Source organism: Colius striatus, unplaced genomic scaffold (genome assembly GCF_028858725.1).
Source record: "Colius striatus isolate bColStr4 unplaced genomic scaffold, bColStr4.1.hap1 scaffold_43, whole genome shotgun sequence".
NCBI classification, from domain to species: domain Eukaryota; kingdom Metazoa; phylum Chordata; class Aves; order Coliiformes; family Coliidae; genus Colius; species Colius striatus.
In genome coordinates this window covers 496,048-511,899 of record NW_026908524.1, presented here as the reverse complement: position 1 = coordinate 511,899, position 15,852 = coordinate 496,048, and the positions used below count along the sequence as shown (strand labels likewise).

At 47.8% G+C, this 15,852-nt stretch overlaps 1 gene segment (V, D, J or C); it reads right to left on the bottom strand.

Moving 5' to 3' along the window:
• Positions 1-2,003: 2,003 nt before the first annotated feature.
• LOC133629405 (T cell receptor delta constant-like) lies at positions 2,004-13,695 on the bottom strand. The segment is given in 6 exon segments: positions 2,004-2,119; positions 2,430-2,498; positions 3,081-3,358; positions 8,656-8,744; positions 12,852-12,868; positions 13,681-13,695. Coding segments are annotated over 6 exon segments (584 nt in total).
• Between the last annotated feature and the right edge of the window lie 2,157 nt (positions 13,696-15,852).

Genomic DNA, 15,852 nt, shown 5'->3' with positions numbered 1-15,852 from the left:
AAAAAAACAGGATGCTTTTTTTTCTGAAATGTGCATTTTCCTTCCTCATACTCTTATCAAACTGTCTTTTAACTGATTGCTCCTTAGACATGTGCCTTTCTGTTACCATGCAAAAGAAAGATGCATCAGAAAGGCCAGACCTCATTTGAATTTCTATTCTGACTGATCATTAGGTCAGTTGTGTTTCAGCAATCTCCATCTCAAAGTCATAAGAAAAAGCACAGAACAAACCACAGCATTTAGGCTTAGTAAAGCTTTCTTTTGGTCACCACTTCTGTAGCCTAAACTGCTGTGTGCCACACATTTTGCAGAAGAAATGCAGGTTTAATAAAGAAACACTTCCTTGGCTGAACATTATCTGGTTGAATTGAATCACTTCACATCCAACACAGGTCTCATCTACACTATAAAACTGCTGATGCTAAAGCTATCTAAAAATCATTAAAGCTATAAATAGCATCTCCTCTGCCTGAATTCTCTCAGCAGTAATACATCAATAATGCAACATGCCTGTAAATGCTGTTTTTAAAGGGTCATATATCTATGAGGACTGGATTTTTCAAAGCTATTGAAGTGATGCAGAGCTTTATACTAACATGTACTAATAAACCTTATACTAACTTATCGCAATAGTACCAAGCTTATTTTTTCAGACAAAATAAATTCACACAGGAGCTGTAAAAAGGTCGTGGTTATCTCCTCACACAACCTCCCGGGTGCTCCAACTTCCTTGAGGGCAGAAACCGGTTCTGCAAGGGGCCAAGTGATATCTCAAGTTGCCCAAAGATCAGGAGTGAGAAAGCCTCAGGACTTATCAGCCTTCATCTCCCGAGGCCCCAAAGACCATCACCGGGAGACACCACGCAAAGGAAAGGAAGAAAAGACCTAATTTACATGCCAAATCGGGGACAGGTTGTGTCTTTGTCTAGGTGGATAATGTCACCATACGATTTTGTGACTTTGTAACAAATATAAGTCAAGCAAGTTGCCCAGGCGGGTGGGCAAGTTTATACACCCCCTGCCCCCACCGTGCCGAATAAACATCCTTCCTTATCACTCTTGGAGCGACAGAGTCTGTTTCCGCAAGTCAGAAGCAGGTTGGATGCTGCTGTCTAGACGTGAGAACAGTGGCGTGATCAACTTCTACTTAGCAGGGGGTTAAGAAAAAATACAGTCTCCTCAGTTCAGAGAAAAAGAAACAGCAAAAGCAGCTACAAGTCTTGAAATGAAATCCACTGGCCAGGCAGGACTCGGCAGTACGGAAGGTCTGAAGGGGAGGGTGCTCTGCTGTCTTCTGCGTGGTTGTTGTCAGTAGATTTGACGTTGGCCGTTTGACCCGTTGTGCTGCTGGGACAAGCTCTCCAGCTGCTCTTCACAGTGCTGCTGCCTTGTTTCCACATCGGCCCTTTAATGCAACCGGGACTACATGCCATTGTCTGACAGCTGTGAGATCAAGACAGGTAGACACTCACAAAGCTTAACCTGGACTATCTTTTGTGCCTCTTTGTATACCTTAATTTAAAAAGCCTCCCCTCTCCTCTCTCTCCTCCCACTACTTCACATGTCAGTGTTTTCAGAGCCTTGCTTTTAACCCCTTATTTGTGTTCATTTTTCTCCAGGCTTTGTGCTCTACCACTTGAAACAGTCAGTGAGATCTCTCTCAGGCACTTCTGGTAATACCTGAGTTTTTCTGGCAAAGAAAGTTTGCTGCAAAGAAAATCTGGGTACCAGACAGCAAGAACTGAGCTTTGGATATGAAAGGGGCTGTTTTCTTGGTGGTTTGGGAGTGACAATGGGACGATTTTCAGGTGGATTTTTTTGGTTGTTGTTGGGGATGAGGTTTAGATAAGCATTGTGCTTTTTCCCAGAAACCTACAAGAGTTATTTAAAGGGAGCAGGAGCAGGTGAACAGGTATAATGACAGAGAACTACAAAAAGACAAGGGGTCATTCCTGGCATGAGCTTCCAGTTTTTCTATAGATCAAGCTATGTGCTTCCTTACCTCAGAAAAGAAACAGCTTGATGCTCATGAGTGCATTGAAGGCAATACTTTTTGCCAGCAGGACTCTCAAGCCCAACACAGTCACAGAGAGCATGTTTGTTTTCTCCCCTTCAGCATCTGTTCAGTGATAGAGAAAAGATGAGAGAGATCATGGTCTAGATTTGGATATTGTGACACTGTCAGAAAGTGGGAAAAAAACCAAACCCAAAGGTTATCGATTCAGGGGAAGATGACAGAGATACATGACAACAACATGGGAGGAGGATGTCTGTCTACACTGGGTTTTGCTTTATGATGCTTGTCTGCTGCTAAAGCAGCTGCCTTTTAAAGCAGCTGTATTTTGATTCCCCTACCCCTGAGAAAATAGATTTGCATGCATTTACCACCAACATTGTCATGTATCTTCACAATCTATTAGGTAACTAACCTTGCATAGAGATGTCTGTGGTGTTGCAAATGTTCCCTGTTACTGATTCTTCAGCCTCCTTTTCTGTAGCATGATAATAAAAAAACGTTACAAATGATAGTCACATTTTTAAAAGGATTAAACAAAATGTTCACATGACCCTTCCCATAGGAACACTGGGCAGTACAGCCTGAGGCTCCGCTGCCCACTCACTAATTCTAAGATTAATGAAGAGGAGGAGATTTCTCCATGCATTTGCAGAAAACAGAAGAATTATTGAATTGCTTTGGGTTTAGTGTTTGAATGAGTAAAAAAATCAATCCCCTTTTTCAAGAAAAAGAAACAAAATCCCACCACTGTAACTTTTTGCTGTGTTTACAAAGGCTATTTCAGGCTGTGCCAAGATGTTTGCTTCCAGGGGGAAACTATTTAGTCATAACTAAATGTGCATTTTTAAAAAAGACTGTGCCTTACTTTTCTCCCAAAAAAAGTAACTCCAAGTTGTTAAACAGTTCAGATTGTTTATGCTTTTAAACATCTGTCATCTCCACTTGCTCATGTACCAGATGTCTTCCCCATTTCTGCTGGTTACCCAGCACAGCACTCACTAGCAGGAGAAACAGCAAGCATCAGAAGATGCTGCCTCCAGAAATAAGCTGCAGCTGTACCACAAAACTGTACCTAGCAATGCTTCTTTGCCATCGTGTTTGGCTGTGCAAGCCACCTCTGTGCCTTTTGTTGCACTGACCACCTTAATGGTATCGTACAACCCTTCTGATGTCAAAACGGGTGTATTTTGCTCATATATGGCTTCATTAGAGGACACCTCCAAGATGACATTCTTTGTATAGAACTTCCTTGCCAAACAAGCTACTTTCTCGGAGTTGCCATCTTCTTCCAGTTTCTCGACTTCATCACAATGACTTGTGGGTCAGAACTCCTTATGTTGTCTGTAAAAAAAATAAAGCATTGTTTGGGCATGGTTTGGTTTGATGGCCAACTTGTCTGAGGTGCTGTCACTTAAAGTTCATATATACTCCAGCTGTGACTAATTCCTGGCTTTATCAATGACTAACTGCCTTTTCTTCCTCATTATTTCTTACTGCTGCTTCTAAAAGATCAGATCAAAGGCAGAGAGTAGGGGGTTTTATGGGAGCTTTCAGTTCACAGGATTCTAAGCCTCCTTTTTTCCAAAGCTCATTCTTTATTTATAAGTAAAGGACTTGCAAACCAGAAGAGAACATTTATTTATTCCCTTCCAAGAGTCAAATTACACCGCTTTCTCAACAATTTAATTCCTAAAAATAACACTTTGATCAAGGACTGTCTTGCATATTCCAGAGACATAGGAGAATAACTGGTTTTCCTTAACTCTCCCTCCCCTCCCCCAAATCTTCTCCTGATGTGGCTAAAAGGTTTAACCACAGCAAGAGTAACAGGACAAAGAGATGTCAGTTTGTTGCTTCACTATTGTGCAAAGTTACCCCAACGAATGACATTGCAGAAATGAAGTGCTGCTGCTGGACTGGGGACAAGGTTGATCTTTTCTAGAACAAATGCTCAGATGCAAGAACGACTTTTGTCTCTAAGATGGGGAAGTAGGAGAGAAGCAATCAGAAGTCTGTGAATTGTGGATCTCCACTTCTCCAGGAGTTCCTGACAAGGTCAAGAACTTTCAGCTGTGGGGAAAGTTTTCCTCACTAGACATTGCACGTGCTGTGAGCTATTCCGACACATTCAGGAGACAATGAAAAAGAGTAATACTGGTACTTGGTTCAACAAAAATTCTTTTGCTTGTTCTGAAAAGTGTGACCTTTCTCATCCATCTGCTGTGACATACTGTTTGTTCCACAGCTCCAGGGGCAGTTAGAAGTATAATGCAGAATTGGTATAATAAACTGATTTGAAGGGAAGAACAACCCGAGGCCAATGAACTTCTGATGTCCATGGACAAATCTTCTTACAAGCTTCCTTAAATTAGTGCAATAACCTTCAGAGGTAATGTTTTAGTGTTAAGAAACCAACAAACTTCAAGGCATGACAAATGTGCCCGAGCATTGGAGCTTTGAAAGAGCTTAAAAGATGCTGATAAGCTTTCAGAGGATTTGAAATCCCTGCTCTCTCATCTTTCCAAAGAGTTACTCTGAAACTTTTATATACTTTTCTTTTTCAGTTTCGAAGGCATTTTAGAGTTCAGTTCCCAATTCCAAGCAACACACATGAATGATAAAGGTTTCACAACTGCAGAAGCCTTAATTTCAACTACACAGCAGCAGCCTTCTCAAGGAATTTCTTATGACATACAAGTAATGAAACATGATTGCTTAAACTTGAAAGAGATGTCTTTTCAGGAAACAGTGGTCTCAAAATGATTCAGTAGCCAATAAATCATTGTGATTTCTTGAAAAATAAAATATCTTTGCCCTCAGATCATAGATGGAGAAACCAGGCTGGTTCCACATACAAATGTCAGGACAAGATTAGCAACATGAATTTTGATAAAATCAAGAAACTGCAGGGAATCATCCAGCGTGCTTCCTTGCCAGACAGAGCTCAGCTTATGAAGGCTGGTTAGACAGACAAGAAAAGATTTACATGTCCAGCTTGTCAGGAGCATGCTGATGGATCTCTCTGCTAAAAAGAGGTGCATTAGGCTTTGAATTTTGCATGGCATCTGCCTTGCAGGGTGGTCAAAAGATCTTTCAGGTGTAACATTTTTCTCAATACAGGACACTTTTTTAAGGTTGGATCAAGGGGCTCTGATTTTACTCTCTTTGCCACCAGTACCCCAATACTGAACAACTGAGGTGAAAGCCAAGTAGTACTCTGACATAGCTTCACCTACAGCAAACAGATACCAAACAGGAATCAAACATTCACTGAATTCAGTTGACCTATTCAGTTTAACCCCAACTCTGAATAATTTAGTGTCAGGAGGTTGGGACGTCCCTTTTTTCTATAGTAAGTAGCAACAGGACAAGGGGTGATGGGATGAAGCTGGAACACAAAAACTTCCACTTGAGTACAAGAAAAATCTATTTTCCTGTGAGGGGAGGGAGCCCTGGCCCAGGCTGCCCAGGGAGGGTGTGGAGGCTCCTTCCTTAGAGCTCTTCAACACCCACCTGGACATGTTCCTGTGTGACCTGATCTAGGTGAACCTGCTTCAACAGGAGGGTTGGACTGGATGATCTCTAAAGGTCCCTTCTAACCCCCACCTTCTGTGATTCTGTGATTAAACTAGTACAGAAATGTTCATAAGGCTCCATTCAATGCTTTTGTATATCATCCTTCTCTCGTCTCAGTGCTGTGTTTCTGATTCTGACATAATAGAAATTCTTAAGGACTTAAATGTCAGCCTGCACAGAAACTTTATTTCCCTTTAAACTGTCAAAGCATGACTTTAATACTTAAATCATCTAACTGCATATGAGAATGTAATAGATAGAAAGCCTACAGTCTAAGTAGCTACTTTAAGGCATTAGGGAGTGTGAGTTACAACTCAGACAAGGTTAGTACATAAAGGACATCTACTTGGCTCCACAGTCAGTTGAGTGCTGTTCCCAAAAACAAGCGCAGCTCTAACAGTTTAAACATGTCAATCAAAAAAGGCTCATTTTGCTATTCCTCCCACATGCATTTCCTTTCCAGGTGCTGTAACATGGTTCTGCCAGAGTCTGCCAGTCCTGTGGTTTCTTTGTTATCTGAGAAGAGGCTTTTCATTTTTTCTCATCTCCAGCATTTTTAAACAGTCAATGTACTAGCAAGCTGCTTCTCTGGCATGATGCACTGGGTAAGACTTTCAGCAGGAGCAAATGTACACAGTGCAATTGTGGTTGATAAAGAGAATTATTTCCAAAAGCATCAACTGAGCCCCATTATTTTGCATTATCTGAAAACACATACACAAATCCCTACAACTGCTTGCTTTTGGGAGGGATTTATGTACATACAGGACTCTTTATGTGAGAAACAAGAGCATCATACCAGCATTTCTGTGAATGTCTGAAATGGCAACACCACTGCTCAGTCTTCCCTCTCCCTGTCTTTTGTTTCCTTCTTGCCACATTCTACTATTCTCTGTGGCATATTTTGCTTCTTTCAACAAACAAACAAGCAAATATCATCTTCCAATCAACGTAGAGTGATGTTAAAATAATGGAATCTGGCAGTTTTGTCTGGCCCTACACTTGCAACTGAGGATTTGCTGGTTGGGAGGAACAAATCTTTCTCCAGAATGATAACTTTGTATTCCTTTAGCCCTTTGGAATTTGAAATGGACTTAAATTGTTCCAAAGCAGACATTTATTCCCATGCAAGACACCCAACAGACCTGGACAGATATTAGGCAGCACCTAAGGGAGTCCCATGACTTTCTGGAAGGAGAGCAGGATGTTTTAGATACGTAACATTACATGGGACATTTTTGCAGCACTTTAAGGACATGCAGACCTCTAAAAGCATCGTAACAAGTCTTAAGGTATGCACCTGGACGTTCAGGATAACGAAGATCTACTTAACAAATTCATCTCCTGTCCCATTATTCATACTTCCACAAAAAACCTTGGGGTGACATCCACCTATTCTTTACATCATAAAATTCCAAATAGAGCTGGGAAGAACTAAGGCTTGTTATAATCCCTGCTCATCACATTTGCATTTTCAGAGCCTAGGCAACTTCACAGCCAATTTTCTTTCATTCTAAGCAGTCTTAGACATGAGGCAGCTGTGAAAATTTAAGCCCAAGGATATTGAAGCTCCTTTCTCCTCTGTTTCCATGCCAGTGGAATTATTTACCTGGTGAAACTATGAATGTGGTGTTAGTGTCACTTATGTTAAAGCTAAACATGAAGAGAAATAACAAAATAACTGCCATGCTCCATTCATCTCCTCTTCAGAGGAGCCTGAGGGGTGACCTCATTAATCTTTACAAATCCATAAAGGCTGGGTGTCAGGAAGATGGAGTCAGGCTCTTCTCAGTAATGTCCAATGACAGGACAAGGGGCAATGGGTATAAGCCTGAACATAAGAGGTTCCAAAGAAACAGAAGGAATAATTTCTTCACTGTGAGGGTGAGGGAGCACTGGAACAGGCTGCCTAGGTGGGTTGTAGAGTCTGGGAACATTCAAAACCCACCTGGATGAGTTCCTGTGCTTCTACTCTAGGTGGTCCTGCTCTGGCAGGGGAGTTGGACTGGATGATCTATCGAGGTCCTTTCCAACCCTTAAGAATCTGTAGTGTCAAAAACTAACTTCTTATACCAGAGAGCTAAAGATCCATCTGAAAACATCTCTCCACTGTCAACTCATGACTAAGTTGTTCATTCCTGCTCAAAATGATTCAGTGAAAATCCACTGGAGGGTAAGACACTTCACAGGAAATTTGGGCCAAATTGCTATCCAGTTAACACGTTAAGTAATGTGAGCCAGCAATGTGCCCTCGTGGCCAAGAAGGCCAATGGCACCTTGGGATGCATCAAGAAGAGTGTGGGCAGCAGGTCAAGGGAGGTTCTTCTCCCTGTCTACTCTGCCCTGGTGAGGCCTCATCTGGAGTCCTGTGTCCAGCTCTGGGCTCCTCAGTTCAAGAGGGACAGGGAAGTGCTGGAGAGAGGCCAGTGCAGGGCCACCAAGATGATCAGGGGACTGGAGCATCTTTCATATGAGAAAAGGCTGCGGGACCTGGGGCTGTTTAGTCTGGAGCAGAGGAGACTGAGGGTGGATCTCAATAGTTACAAACATCTCAATGGTGGGTATCAGGAGGTTAGGACATCCCTTTTTTCTATAGTAAGTAGCAACAGGACAAGGGGTGATGGGATGAAGCTGAAACACAAACAGTTCCACTTAAATATAAGAAAAATCTCTTTTCCTGTGAGGGGAGGGAGCCCTGGCCCAGGCTGCCCAGGGAGGGTGTGGAGGATCCTTCCTTGGAGACTGGACATGTTCCTGTGTGACCTGATCTAGGTGGTTCCTGCTTCTGCAGGGGTTTTGGACTGGATGATCTCTAAAGGTCCCTTCCAACCCCACCATTCTGTGATTCTATGAAGTAATGCACACCCAGTGCTTGGGGATGATGGAGCAATAGCAATATATAGAGGCAGCCTTCCTTAGCAGACTCAAGCTGAGGATTCACCTGGAAACCCTGGACAGAGTGATTATTGCAGCAGAAAGTTCTTACAATGAACCCAAACTGTTAGATTCCTTCATCCTCCTCCACATTAACAACATTTTACAAATAACATAATGACACTTACTTGGCTCAACTGTGAGAGTCGTCCCTCTTCCAAAAATAAGCTTATCTGTCCTCACACTGCTGATACTTACTGCAATCAATCACTCTTTCCTTGTGGTATTCAAAAATGTTTTAAGAACAGGGGTTGAAAAGCCAGATATTTGTCCTAATCATCCACATGTGCAATCCCATGAGGATTTCCAGATCCACATTTTCTTCCAAAACTGGAAAGGGAAAAACAATAATGATTTCAAAGTGAGGACAGAATTTCCAGCTTCTACCTTTCGTCCACCTTTTAGAGACCCTTTGAGCTCTATTCCCAGGATAAACAGAAATATTAAAAGAATGTTGCATTTGCCTCCTTAATCATTTCAGTCACTCAGCTGCTTTTTTCCCCAAAATATGTTGCCTTTTTTCCTCCTCTAGGTTTTTGTACAGGACCCTATGCTGTTTATATCATTGTGGTGACCCAGCCACCACAGTGATAGATTTCATTGCAAAAAACTGTCACTTCCTGCTTCTTTACTACTCAGAATTTGGATTCTAGTCATGTGACTTCTTGAGTGGTTTCTGATGCAATACACCACATAAAGAAATGTGATATCAGTAAACAGTAAAGAAACATGAAAATCCAGCACTTTTAGTGCTATCTCAAAGCATTTATGACAATCTGCTTCACCTTGAACCTGGTTTCAGTTCTCAGGAGTTTATCTGAGCTCTTATCTGGGCTCTAAAAGTTGGTGTCTGAGGGTCATTTAGTGCCTTAGAAAGTCTTTATGCTGGTTTGAGACAAGGAAGCAGGCAAAATGATTGTTCATAAACACAGACTTATTGTGCACTGTTTGAGCTCAGGATCCAGAGAGGAGAAGACAATGCAGAAAAGCAGGACTGGAGCCCTGGACTTCAGGAGAGCAGAATCTGGGCTCTCCTGCTTAGAAAAATCCCATAGGTTATGGCCTGGGAAAGAAGAGGGCCCTGGAGCTGCTTGATTTTCAGAGATTAACTCCTCCAAGTTCAAGAATGTTTCATCTTGACGATGCAGCAAATGAAGAAACTTTCAAGAACATCTGTGGACCAGTTGCCCCAATCTTACCAATTTCTAACTACTTTCATTCTAAATTTCCTAACTCTTTCTGGACTCTCCAGTATTTATGGTCTCAAAACCTGTTTTCATGGGAAATGACAAACATCACATTTATGAATTGTTAAAACATTCCTTTGGATTAGCTGACAGTGGTTTGATGGAATCTGCCTTGATGTGCTAAAGCTGCTTATGCACTCAGGTATCTGATTTTTACTATCTCTTGAGTTATTTTTATAAGGGTTTTGGAAGGATTTTCCCAATTACTCCTGCACCTTTTTTTGTTTCTCAGTTTCTTTGCTCTTGTGAGCTAGATTATTTGACCACAGTGTTGGCTATTCTGTGGGCTATTATTTATTTACCTAAGCCCTTGGCTGAGCTTGAAGGGGGAAATATCTAGTTATGACTGACCAAAGCTGGCTTTTTAATTGGATCATGGAGCAGTCTCTGCATCTTCACACCCAGTTCTAAGACACAAAACGAAACAGCATTACTTCATCCTATTCACAAATCAGTGACTCCCCACTGATACAGTGGTTCCCCACTGGATTACTCCGTGTTTATTTGCATTACTGTTGTCATTACTCTTTATTGTGTTTAAGTGTTTTCTCCTCCTTATTCCCTCATTCCTCCCAGGAAAATGTTGAGATGTCTGATGTGATACTTTCAGTCTCTTGAAATGTTGGCAGAAGAAAGAGAACAAGCTCTAAATGCCTCCTGTAACAGACCTGGGTACATCCAGGTGCCTCTCTCACAGCCTTTGCCTGCTGCCAAGTCTTCCCAGAGCAGTGAGAACACACCCAGTTTGTCACTGGGCTCTCAGATGCAACTGAACAGCCTTTTCCCTTTGGGTGGCCACAGAAACACACTTGCCATCACAGCCTCCCACAAGTTGTTGCAGTACCTCTATGCCCCTTGCCAGGAAAGTCAGCTCAGAGAGGTGTAGCAAGTGCCTTGCCTTGAGGCCAGCAACAACCATCCATGATGGATTTAACCCCCCTCTTTCCAGGTCTGCTCTGGCCCTGCCTGTGTTGCAAGCACTCTGCCCTTTTCAGCCCTCTGCTGCTGCAGAAACAGGGTAGTGAAGTGACACTCTGTTTCCATGGGGCACCAGAAACCATGGTGTCTCTTTCCCCAAGATGCTGTTTGCTGATGACTCCATCAGCCTCCCACACAATCAGTTCCTTCATCTTGCTCAGAGGCCACCTGGCCAGTGTCTGTCTGCTTCAGTGAGGAGCAATAAACTGTGATCACTCCAAGGAGCAAAGACTGGAGTGATGCTGGTGTAGCATCAGACACTGGACTGGTAGGAGAACTAAATGGTTCTCTGTGAACTCAGCAGAAAAAGTTTAGCAGAGAAATAGAGCTGGCACCAGGAAGGAGGCAACACCTTCCCCTCTTCTGTGTCAGACAGGAGCTTTTTCTGATTTTCCCATTCAAAACAGTAAGTGCATCTGAAGGACAAAGCCCTTTCTTTCCCAAGCTGGGATGGTGAGGAATCCACTCTCCTGCCCCTGGAATGGCTCTGAATGAGCACAGCAGGGACAAGGACCTCTCACAGGCAAGCAGGGAACAACTACACTGCCCTCCTGAAACCTGTTTTTTTTAAGATGGGCTGCAGTGCCCCATGAGCAGTTTCCAGCCCCAGTTACACCACCAGCCCACAAGATGAGTGAGCAGCAGGTTGGTGCATCCCCATCCCACCTCTGCAGAGGCTGGTCAGATGTCCAACACTGCTGTGCCCTGCAGGGATGGCAGGAAGGGAGCCAGGGGCAGGTCAGGCTGCAGCAGCCAGCACAGCTCCACAGAGCCCTGCAGAGTACAGGGGCAAGCTCAGTTCCCAGGAAACATCAACCCTTTCACTTACCTGTGATGGGGAACATCAGCACACACACGGCAGCACACGTGGCCAGAGCCGCTCGCTCTTGCCTCTCTGCCCGCAGATCAGCTCTGCCCACATCTTCCCTGCCTCAGCTTTGGTCACTGTACTCACCCCAGGCAGTGCTACAGGCTGGGACAGAGAGGCTGGAAAGCTGCTCAGAGGGAAAAGACAGGAGTGTTAATTGGCAGCAGCTGAATATGAGCCAGCGGTATGCCCAGGTGCCCAAAAACGCCAATAGATTCCAGGCTTGGGTCAGAAATAGTGTGGCCAGCAGAACCAGTGATGGAGGTAACGCCTCTGTGAAGAACAGATTTGAGAAGGGAGGTTGTTGGTCAGTTGCAAAACTGCAGCAGCCACAGGGAGGGAGAATGTGAAAACATCTGGGCAGACCCCAAGGTCAGTGGAGAAGGAGGGGGAGGAGGGTGCTTGGGCACTGGAAGAAAGACTCCTCTGTGATATGTGGTGAGGACCATGGTGAGGCAGCTGTGCCCCTGCAGTCCATGAGGTCCTCAGGGAGCAGAGACCCACTGGCAGCCCGTGGAGGAGCCCAGGCCGCAGCGGGTGGATGCCTGCAGGAGGCTGTGGCTGTGCTGGAAGCTCATCCTGGAGCGAGCTCCTGGCAGCAGCTGGGAGCCTGTGGGGAGGTGCCCGTGCAGAGCAGGTTTGTGTCAGCGCTTGTGAGCCTGGGAGGGCCCCGGGCTGGAGCAGTGTGTCCCCGTGGGACTGTTGTGGCGGTGGGTGACCCCCGCTGGGGCAGGGTGTGAGGAGCTGCCCCCATGGCAGGCCCCAGGCTGGAGCAGTCGGTGAGGAGCTGCAGCCCGTGGGAAGGAGCCACGCTGCAGCAGTTGGTGAGGGACTGTCTCCCGTGGGAGGGACCCCACAGTGCAGCAGTGGGAAGTGTGAGGAGGCCTCTCCCTGAGCAGCAGCAGCGGCAAAGTCCATCTGCGATGAACTGAGCACAAGCCCCATGGTCTGCGCTGCTGGGGGGAAGGAAGGGGAGTCCTGGCCAGAGGAGGGGTGGGGGAAGGTGTTTTTCAGACGGTTTTATTTCTCATCTCCTTGCTCCTCTTTTGTAATAATCAAACCTTTTTCTCCCCAAGTTGAGTCTGTTTTGCCCGTGACGCTCACTGCTGAGTGACCTCTCTGTCCTTAACTCACAAGTGGTTTGTTCTATTTCTCTCTCTTTCCTGTCCCATTTAGGAGGGGGAGTGATTTAATGACTTGGTGGACACTGGTCTAAACTACCACAACTCACCTGGCAGCAAAACCTCTCTGGGCAAAAAGAGATGTGCTGTAGGGCCACCCCAAGTTTTCTCTGGAGCAGCACTGCACGCCGTTGCTGCTGGGATTCTGAAGATGGCCCCACAGCTCTCAAGCTGTCCCTTGCTCCTGTTACAGTCTCAGATCTGGGAAAAAAAAAGCACAAATTCCCTATTCTGCTCCAAAGCTTCCAAATGACACTGTATTTCCCTCATTTTCTCTACCCAGTCCTCAGGCAGCTAAGTTGTGGGCTACACTGAGTGAGCCTGAGCCATGCCCAAAACCACAGCAAGGCTATTTACAGACCCCACCAGCTGGGCCATGGCTGGGTGGGAACCAAAGCTAACAGCAAAAACTGTTTACAAAGGCCAAAAGGTTATGGAGTGTGACAGGGGTAAGGATCAGCCTGAGACATGGGGAGATGGCAATCAGAAGGGTCAGGACAGAAAGGGACAAAACCAACTGAAATGACCCTTTCAGAATCAACACTGGAAAACTGATGCTGTAACTACACAACTCTCCGGGGAGCAGCACTGAAAAAGTGTGGGAATAGTCCCCAGTTTTGAGGCCCAGAGTTGGGGCAGTGCCAGGAGGTTTCTGATGAAACTCATTTACATTTCCCGTCCCTGTGTGTGCGAACAGCACAGAAGTAGCGGGCAGAGTCCTGTGGACTCGGGGCACTTAGAGACAGAGCTGTCCTAAACCGGGAATTGTCCCGGGACACAGAGGCTCGACCATTCACTGCCGGTGCACGTTGAATCAGTGATGAACTAGGGGAGATAAAGGACACCCACTCCAGCCTGCCTCCGGGTGCCTGACGGTACCATCTCATTGCACATGTCCCGAAGTCGAAGCCGTGTCCGCGGCAGAAGAGGAGCACGGAGTCCCCGGGCGCTCGCTGCCCTCCGCCGGCCTCCACCAGCCTCAGCTGCGCCCACACGCCTGCGGACGGACGGACGGACGGAGAGCGCGGGCACCGGGCACGGCGCGCCCACGGCCCGAGGACGGGCACCCGCCGCCCCAGCGCCCCCCGCCCGGCCCGGACACAGCCGCAACAGCGGGGCAAGCCCCGCACCCGAACCCTCCCTCACCCTGCTCTTCCCTCTCTCCTTCTCACTTTCCCTCGCCCTCTCCCGGCTTCTCCTTCTCTCTCCACCCGTCCCTCTCCCTGTTCTCCCCCTCCCTGTCCCCCTCCCTCCCGCTGCCGCTGCCCCCGCCCCGGGCTCGCCGCCCTCCCCGCCCGCCGCCTCTCACCTGCCGGCCCCAAGGCCAAGCCCGAGCCCAGCAGCCACGGCCCCGGCCCGGCCGCCATCGGCGGAACAAGGGCCCGGCGGGGCCGCACACGAGCCGAGCGGAGCCGAGCTCGGGCCCGCCGCTGCCCGCCCCGTCGCCTCGGCCCCTCGCCGCCACAGCGCCCGCGCCTCTGCCCGAAGCCCGCACAGCCGCCCCGGCCCGGCCCCCTGGCGACAGGGCCCCTCCGCGCAGGAGAAGGGGCGGCGCCACAGCACCGGCGCGGGCTGGCCCCCTGCTCGGCCCCAGCGCTCCTGCGCACACGCTCAGCCCCTGCCGAACGGTGCTGGCGAGCTTCAGAGCTGCAGGAAACGAGGGGACGGTGCCGCAGATGACCCGACGGCATCAAAAGGCTGCTCCGTTCCATCGGCGCTAAGAGCCGCGGCAGAGATGTGGCGGGGGGAGACGTGCGGGAACGGACAGCATTTGCCTTCAGCACATGTGCGGCTGACAGCGCTCTGCAACGAGCGGCTGATCCAGCGCAGGGTTGTGCTGCTGATAGCCTGAGGCACCTCAGCCGGCTGCAGCAGTGGGCTGCCAGCAGCCTCACAGAGCTCAACAAGCACTTAGGACACATTGCTGCACCGGGAGCAGAACAGCCCTAAGCACCAGGACAGTCCATGCTCACCCAGCTGGAAACAGCTCTGCAGAGAAACACCTCGGGGTTGTGGTGGACACCAAAGTTTCCGTGAGCCAGCAACGTGCCCTGGCGGCAAGGGCAGCCAGCGGCATCATGGGCTTCTCCTCTCTCTACTCCTCCCTCTCCTCCCCGCCTGCGCGCCACCAACAGCCCTGCGCAAGGGACGGGCTGTCAGCCGGCAGCGGCAACTCGCGGGTGTCTCCCCGTGCCCCGCACCCCCAGCCCGCTCTCTTTGACAACTTCCATCTCTTCTATCAGTTTCTAACCATCCTTTGACCAATTCTGTCTGTCTCTTTAGGATCACCCCAATTCAAGCTAACTTGAGGCCAGGCTGATTTGTTCAGGCTATAGGGTTTATGGCACATTCCTGCCAAATCTCTTCTCTCTGGACTGAACAACTCTCAATGGCATGTCACCATCAACTCAAGCTTTGACCTTGAACAAATATTGGAGAATGTTGACACACATTACCCACATTTTTCCTGACCCTGAACACTGATTTCCTCACACACATCACACCAGAGGGGCTTCAAATACCCTGGACACTGATTCCCTCACACACATCACACCAGAGGGGCTTCAAACACCCTGGACACTGATTCCCTCACACACATCACACCAGAGGGGCTTCAAACCTTTTATGTTCACACACTGGGCACAAATCATTTCCCACAGACACACACTGGCTGTTACAGAACAGTGGGGAGAGCAGCGGGGAGGGTGCTGCAGAGGCCGGCTCTGCAGGACGCCTCAGTCTGATCCCTCACCAGTGACCTCTCCTCCTTCCTCTCCTTCCTTCCCCTGTTGCCATGTTGGGCTCCCTGGCCTCACCTTCCCTCTGTGCCCTGAGGCGAGCCCGCCTCTGATTGGCTGCGGGGCTGTCACTGCCCTGGCTGGGCCCGCCCTCCCTGAGGCAGCGTTTTCTCTGATTGGCTGAGGAGCTGTCACTCTCTCCTGGGCTGGGCCCGCCCTCCCTGAGGCGATGGTGTCTCTGATTGGCTGCGGGGCTGCCACAGCTGTGGCTGGGCCCGCCCTCCCTGAGGCACCGCCGCCTCCGATTGGCCGC